General features: G+C 48.3%; 1 protein-coding gene across 1 annotated transcript in view; it reads right to left on the bottom strand.

Moving 5' to 3' along the window:
• Srebf2 (sterol regulatory element binding transcription factor 2) overlaps positions 1-4967 on the bottom strand; it is a 62744-nt gene extending 57777 nt beyond the window's left edge. The window contains exon 1 of the mRNA XM_004642580.3: positions 4687-4967. Coding sequence (XP_004642637.1) covers positions 4687-4774 — 88 coding nt within the window. The 5' untranslated portion in view covers positions 4775-4967. The remainder of the gene's footprint in view (positions 1-4686) is intronic.
• Positions 4968-8365: the final 3398 nt, after the last annotated feature.

The raw sequence follows: 8365 nt of genomic DNA, 5'->3' as shown, positions 1-8365 counted from the left end.
AAAAAAAAAATTTAAAAAAAAAACAATTTCCTTACTCCAAAACTCCTAGTTCTCATTTCTATCTTAACTCACCAGTAGTAACAACCCTGATCTCTATTGCAGTTCTGACCTTCTCTTGACTACGTGCCTCACATTTCCTACTGGATGATACTGCCCTGCCTCAGTTTCAGCCCATTTAAGACACATTTTCACCTTCTCCCCAAGCTAGGCCTTCCAGCTGCCTTGGGAACTCTCTCCTTAAGCCCTAGGCTCAGTCTTAGTGAAGCCTTAGAATTCCACCTATGCTCTGCCTGCAGGGCCAGCTCCTGTGAGACCATTACCTCCTACCTGGGCAGCTGTAGCTTTGTCCTCTTTGGTGTCCCTGGCACCAACTAGCTCTCCTGCCTATCAGTATACATGAATTTTCTTAAGACCCACGATTAATGGGTCATCCCTCTACTTGAAAATGTTCAGCAATTCCCTCCCCACATTCCACGCAACACCTGCATCTGCAGCACAGTTTGGTTCCAGCTCATCTCACAGACTTCATCTTCTATTATTTTCTTTTTTTTTTCCTACTATCTTCTTAGAGTACCAGATTCTAAGAAATCTCTAGCAGTCATTCATTTAGTCATCCATCCATCCATTCATCTTTACATCAAGGTACCAGAGGTTGAACCCAGAGCCACAGCCCTTTTAATCTGTTCAAATATGAGATCAGATTTGAGAAGTTGGATCCTCCTGCCTTGGCCTCTCACAGTACTGGGAGTACAGGTTTGTGCCACTATCCTCCACTAGCCATCTTTTACTCCTAATGTCCTCTGGTCCCTTTCTTTCCATGTTTGTCATGCTGCTCCTGTCACCCATCCTTTAGGCCCCAGCCAAAGGTTGTTTTTTTGACCTTGTGTTTCCTGGTCACAGCAGAAGTGGATCTTAACCTGCCCTTGCAGAAGAGACGATGTAAAGGCCTTCTTCAGACTACAAAAGTATACCCCACAAAAGTAGTGTAGCTATTCTATCAAGTGAGACTTTGGGGACTGGGAAAGTAAAACATTTTGAGAGCTTGTTTGGAGGTTCTAGCAGGGGAGCGCAGCTACTCGTATACCCTTGACCGAGGAACGGTCCTCCTCTATCGGGGGTGGTCGTCCTCTTCGACCGAGCGCGCAGCTTCGGGAGGGACGCACATGGATTGTTGAGGGAGGAAGGGGACACCCGCCTAGCCAGCCAGATCAGCCGAATCAACCCTGGCGATCAATGGGGTGACAGATGTCGCAGCCAGATCGCCCTCACATCCAAGTAAAACATTTTGGAGCAAAACAAAGGCCTGGAAAGCAACTAGTATGCATACTTTGTTGGGTGCCCACAGTATGTTTAAAAAAAAAAAAAAAAACTGAGCCAATGTTTAAAAATTTGGAAATTGCACGTGAAAACCCTGATTTAGCATTTTCTGAAATACATGACACTTCTTCAAAGAGGGATTCCTAGAATCCTGAGAGTAGGCCACTCTATAATATGGCTTCATTTTATTTTCATAGTGCCCTGCTAAAATTGCTCGTTTATTTTCTATAGTTTGTTTTCTCATGAAGAATTTAAGCTCTGTGAGGGAGACCTTGTCTGTCTTCTTCAAAGGTACCCTTTGCACTATATCTACCACAGAGGTATTTGAATGCCATGAGAGATGTGCCAAATGAGTGAATAAAGGTGTCCACCTTGGACCCATAGTCCCAAAGGGAACCAATGAGTTGGAGCAGACAGAATTAAGGTTGCCTCCCTGTCTGTGTCTCCTGGATGCAGGAACTTGATTTCTAGGTTGCAAGTACTCTTATCCTCACCATTCACACACTAAGGAAGTAAATATATTCACACAAGTCTCCTCCTTCCTGATCAGACTGGCAGCTAGATGCATCTGGGCTGGCTACCTCTGAGGCAATCTACCAGGAAGACTAAGTCTACTACAATTTGACAGCCTGCACAGCCCAAGGTCACTGTATGCATTTAGGCATTCCACAAACAGTAAGCACTCTCATTGTCAGGCCCTGTTTTAGTTACAAAAGGAAAGTCCCTGCCTCACTGCACTAACATTCCTGAGGGAGAACAGATGGGCAACTCTCTAGGGATACTTGTATCTACAGACCACTGGCCTCCAGCCTGTTCAGCCCTTCTTAGCTGCACTAGAGACCTTAAGATTCAGGTTAAGGGCCCTTTTCGGTGTAGATTTCCTGGTAAACCAAGGGGTCACCAAAGACTTTCACTTAGTGTGCTGTGCAACTCTAAACTGTCATATACCTAGCACTATTGTTTGTTACTCATCTCAAATCCATACAGCCATAAAATCCTGTCTTCCTATTTTTTCATGCTTCCCCAGCACTCAAACACCATGGCCAAAACTTACATACTTGCTAACTACTCTCTCTCTCTCTCTTTTCAGTACCAAGGATTGAATTTAGGACCCTGTTATTCTACTGAGCTATCTCCCAGGCCCTAACTACTCTTTCTTTCTTTCTTTCTTTTTTCCTTGAGTACTAGGTATTGAACCTAGGGCACTCCCAACTGAGCAAGGCTTTCTACATTTTGCAAGGATTTTGGCTCAGTTGCCAAGGATAGGCTGGAATTCATTAACCTTCAGCTTCAGCCTCCTAGAGTGCTGGGATTACAGACACTTGGTTCTAGTTCACCAACCGAAGATAGGAATATTTTCCAAAGCTGGTACCAGGACGGGTGAAACCACTGAACCACTGTGATAGTTTCAAGACTATACACTTTGTCTAGCAATCTCTGGGGACAAACTTAGTATTCACCATATGGTAAACAAACACATTATAAATTAAGACAAACAAGAATCAATTATGGAATAAAAGTATAAAATTACATGTATTTTTGTGTCTTTGCTTTGGATATTCCGGCTGTGTAGCCTGGGTAAGTTAATGAACAGCAATGGGCCTCTATTTCAAAATCTGTGATATTCAGGCACAGTGCATGCACGCCTGCAAGCCCAGCACATGGGAGGCTGAGGCAGGAGTGCCACACAAATTAGAGGCCATGTAGTGAGTTCAAGGTAAGTCTGAACTGCATAGTAAGACTTTATCTCAAGAAAGAAAATGTGTGAGAGAGATGCCCTGTGTTAACAGTCATGTCTACCTGATAGGATTCTTAAGGGGACTGAAAATACAGTATTGCTGTGCATAAATGAACTGGGTGTGGTAACTCACATCTATTATTCATTCCAGCACTCAGGGAGGCTGAGACAGGAGGACTGCAAATTGAAAATCAGTAACTTAACAAGACCCTAACTCAAAAAATAGAGCTGGAGGGAAGGCCCTAGGTTTAATCTCACTGTCGTTCCCCCAGACCCTACCACCATAACACACACAATATACAGGGGTTTAACACAATGCCTGGCACATGAGTGACCAACATATATTAGCTTCCTTTGTTATATCCCCTCCCCTAGATTTGTTAACCCATCTCTATACTTAGAAGGTCTTGGATGTAGAAATCTGTGGTCAAAAGTGAGATACTGCCTAGATGATCCAAATGGAAAGACTCTTTCTCCAAAAAGAAAAATTATGTTGCCTATTTCTCTACCTTTAAAATGGGAATGTTAGTCATCCTATCTGCCTGCCAGACTCTAGTGAGAACCTAGATATAAGAACACTTTGTAACTAAAAAGCACAATGCTCCTGAATTATTGCTTGAGAACATGCGTTGTGGACTAAGGTCAGTGACCTAAGAGATCATCTGTAAAATACGAGTAGTAAGAGTGCCTGTCTCACAGGATTGTTGTCAGGCATAAGCAAAATGAGACAAAATATTTGGGCCTATAATATCAGAAGAGTTCAATTATTACAAGTTATTATTAAGTTTACTAGTTATTATTAAGATTCACTGGACTCAGAATCCCCAAAGTAGGGTGGAAAGAAACCAATCCTGAGGAACTCGGCTCTGCAACCAGCCTTGCAACCTTGGCCAAGGAGGACCCTCTGCAAACCTTGATTCCTGGGGCCAAAAAATGAAAAGCTTTTCAAGAGAGGATCCTCTTCCACCCCGCTGTTAAACGCGACAGAACAAAAGCCACTTGCTCCCCAGTTTGTACACCGGGGGCCACCACTCAAAATTCCTGCTGCTCAACTCTTTCCAGCGCAACAGCAAGAGTGCCCGTGTCTCCATCCCGAGAGACGCGTCCACGCTCCGCCGCCACCGCTCGCTTCATCAGCAACTCGCTTCCTGCAGCTCCTGCCCAAAGTTTCCCGGGGTGCCTAGCCACCCCCCCGCCCGGCCCTCGGTCAATCCCGAAAGGACTAGGATGGGGGCGCCCAATCCAAGACCCTGCCGGGAAATTCCGAAGCCGCTCCGGTGGCCGGACACGGAGTGACAGGTGAGCGGGGCGGCGGACAGCGCATGTGGGCGCGAGAGGAAGGCGGCGGCCGCGCGCTCCTCTCCAAGGCCGCTTCCTCCGCCGCCTCCAGCCCCGTTCTTCGCTTCCGGCCCGGCTGTGCCCCACGCCACAGCCTACCGGAGCCCAGTGCCCGGGCCTCTTGGCCGTCACGCCGGAAAGGCTGGGGATCACCGGAGCGACCGGCTGCGCGGGGTTCCCGCGCGAGCCTTACCCTGACAGGGTGGGCGCACGCGCACCGGCGCGCAACGCCGTAACCCCTTCCTCTCCGCGCGCCCTTTGCACTCCCGCCCGCCCACCCACCCACCACTCACCGTCGATGTCCCCCAGGGTCAGCTCGTCACCCAGCTCCGTGAGGGTCTCCATGGTCTCTAGACCGCCCAGCTCACCGCTCTCGTCCATCTCCCGGTTCAGCGCTGAGGCCACCCGATGCCGCCCCGCTCAGGGAGACGCGGGGGCGGTGCCGCCGCCACAGCCCATGACACCCTAAAGCCTCCGCCCGGTACCGCCTCACCGGCCCGTGCCAGCCGCCGCCATATTTGCGCTGCGCCCCGGCGCAGCGCGGAAGGGGCGGGGCGGGATTCCCCCTTCCCAGCCCTCGCCCTCTGTGGTACCGCCCCCAGGCGGTGCGTCCCCGTGTTTGTTGTCAATGGGACCAGGCCAGTATTAGCCAATAGGCGAGTGAAGCGGCGCGTGGGGTGATAGTGCGTCATCGATCAGCAGCTTAGATTTGCATAGAGAAGCCCCACCCATCGCAGCCTCGGAACGAATGAGGCAAGTAGCCGCTGGGTCCTCAGCCCAGCCTCCTACGCTTAATTTAAAGGAGCCGCTCCCCTTTGGGTTGGATCTAGTCCACAAACGACTTAACCCAGGGACCTGGGATTGAAGGGTTAAAGAGCCGCCGTCCCCCAGCAACGCCGGTCGCCCCTAGTAGTAGCCGAGAATACATTACGTCATCTTCCCAGCTGCCTCTCCCTCACCCGCTGCTCTGCCTGCCAGTCGTTGTGGGTAGAGTCAAATTTAGCCCTTAACATTGTGGAGACCCACTAAGTCACGCTCCTACCAGCCCTCTTAAAAAGGCAAAAATAAACACAAGAGAGGGCACGAATTGTCCAAGTGCAGCTAACATTCCCAACTTCAGCGCCTCTGCCGCGACCACGCTCTTGCACTTAGTGGACCTCAGTCTTGGGAACCGCAGGACCTCTGGGGGCTTTAAGCAGCTGCCAAGCACCCAGGGCTTGGGAAGAGTTCCACGGGGATCCTGAGGCCCAGTCTACGCCCGGATTCTCACTTCTTCAGGCGCCTCACTCAGGAGGCTTCTTGGAGCTGGTCACATTGTGCAAAGGTGCAAACTTCCAAGAACCTATTCTGAGAAATAAGAGGACTGTTCAAAGAAATGTGGAAATAAATACGGATGTTCAAAGACGTAACTGAGAAAAATTGCAAAGTTCAGTAAGGCACTGATAAATTATATCCACATAATGCGACTCCATGAACATTAAAAATTATAGACATAGGGCTGAGGGCACATAGCTCAGCAGTGCCAAAGCAGTTTAGTGTTTACAAGGCTCTGGGTTCCAACCCTGGTAACAAAAGAAAGAACAAAGTACATAAATGAGAAGAAAAGGCTTTCATAACATGTCAAAAAAACAAATGTCGCCTGTAATCCCAGCACTGTAGAAGCAGAATCATAGCTTTGAGCCCAGCCTGGGCAATTTAGCTATTTAGTAAGATCCCGTCTGAAATTTTTTTTTACAAAGGACTAAGGGGAGGGGCTGGGAAGACGGCTTGGTAGTCTTAAGCGCCTGCTTGGCAAGCAAAACGACCCGGGTTTGATCCCCGGAACCCTGGGTGCACAGTGTCAGCCCCCAAAATCGCACATGGTGGTGCACACCTATAATCCCAGCACTGTGGAGGCTGAGGAGGATCACTACGAGTCCAAGCTGTGTAGCAAGACCCTGTATCAAATAAATCAAAGATTACAAAACTTTATAAAAGAACAAAAGGACTAAGGGTATAGCTTAGTGTGAAGAACCTAAATTCAATCTCCAGTATCATCCTCTGCCCCAGGTCAAAAAGTAAGTTTCCTGCGAGTCTGAGAGGTAAATGTTGCCTAGGGGGTCAGGCAGGACTTAAAGCACACCTGCCTAAAGTTACCGTGTAGCCTTGAACTCCTTAAGAAACTTTAACCTTTAAAATGGAAATGAAAGCTGAGTGTGGGGTACGCTGTAATCACACTATTCTGGAGGCTGCAGCCGAATCATGGATGAGACCCCAAATAAAGTAACATAAAATGGAGATAAAAACAGTACTCTTCATAGTTGTGAAGATTACATGAAATCATATGCATGTTTGACATTTATTGAACGTTTTTGGCGGATAAACAGTTCCTGCCCTGTTAACATCCAGCCTGTGGGGGGGAACAATAAACAAAAACATCAGATGATGGTTCAAATGACCAATGAAAAGTAATGGGACCCGACTTGTGAAGTCAAGACTTTGGTGGCAGGTGTAGCTTAGTGGTATAGTTTGCCTAACATATGCAAGACTCCCAGTTGGAAAGTGGCATTTAAAAGTGAAATCTACAACAAGGAAGGAACTCCCAGTGGTATAGCCAGGGGATCAGATAATATGGATAAAAGCCTTGAGGCAGGTTGCCACCAACCAGCATGTGGCAAAGGTCGGGCGTGCAGTAAGATGCGGTATAATGTGCCAACTACAATCAAAAGACTAAGCAAGGTCCAACAGCTGGCTGTCAGTTGTTCCTGTGGGAGTGGGGGGATGTGGGGTGGATTGTTCCTTTTCCTGATATTATATCATTGCCTGAATTACTTTTTAGGATGAGCATTTATGCTATTGAGAAATGTATTGTCTTTGCGGGGAAAGCAGAACAAGAATGCTCTTTGTTGTTCACACTAAGAAAGAGAAAACCACACTCTAACTCAGCTGCATTGTTCTGGACCTAGCACCAAACTGGGCAGTGCCATCTTCGCCTGTGGCTCTTGGTGGCTGTCATAGCTCCCCGCAGTGATGGCTACTGTTTGTCTGCCCCTCTGCCAGGACCCCCAAACAATCATTTTGATCTAGCATCTTCCCACTGGATCTGGGGGCTTCCGTGGGCACCAAAAGGCTGAGTTGGGCACAGGATTTCCCACTTGGCAGCTGTTCATGGCTCCAGCAGACCTGCTCAGAGGCCTTGGTGCCTGTCCAAGTGGCCTGAGGGGGCAAAACTGAAGGCTCAGGAGAAGCACAGCAGTGGATCTGAAGCTCAGTAAGACTGAACTGACTGAACATCTCTTTCAGCTGGCACCTTGCTCTGGCTGGGAGCACAGAGGCTTGGCTCTGTGAGGTGGAACAGCTGTTGATGTCAGGACTCAAGTTCTTCACCTGAAAAGGGAGGGACTGGACTAGGTGACCACTTTTGTCAAAATCTATGTGATGGATCTAGCACTGCTACAGGTCTTGGGAAATCACACACACTGACACCTCCCTTTGGAACCTTGGCTCCCAGTGCCCTGTCCCCTTCTCCCTCCTCTTTTTTTACGCCCCCCCCCCAACTGGGGATTGAACTCAGGTCCCTGCATTTGCCAGGGAAGCACTTATTCCATTGAGCCATCTCCCTGGCCCCCACCCCTGATTTTTTAGGACTCAGTTTAGTTATCAGTTCTTCCAGGAAGACTCCTTGATGGGCTGAGTTTGAACAAAGAGGCTGGGTTAAAGGGCAGGAAATAACAAGTTTGGTTTGGGATGCACTGAAGGCTAAGCAGGGAGTGATCGGATGATGACAGGGCAGGGCCGTTCACTTTGAGATCTTAAGAGGAAATGGCTGTCCAAGAACAAGAGAGCCAAAACACAGCATTGAGGCCAAGCTTTATTTTTTCACAGTACTGGTGACGGCGCTTTGTCCTGAGCTATATCCACAACTCTTTTTCATTTTTATTTGGAGAAAGGATCTCATCAAGTTGCTAATTTGCCCAGGCTAGGCTTCAACTG

This window comes from Octodon degus, unplaced genomic scaffold (assembly GCF_000260255.1).
Source record: "Octodon degus isolate 3935 unplaced genomic scaffold, OctDeg1.0 scaffold00156, whole genome shotgun sequence".
NCBI classification, from domain to species: Eukaryota; Metazoa; Chordata; class Mammalia; order Rodentia; family Octodontidae; genus Octodon; species Octodon degus.
This window is presented reverse-complemented; position numbering and strand designations above follow the sequence as displayed.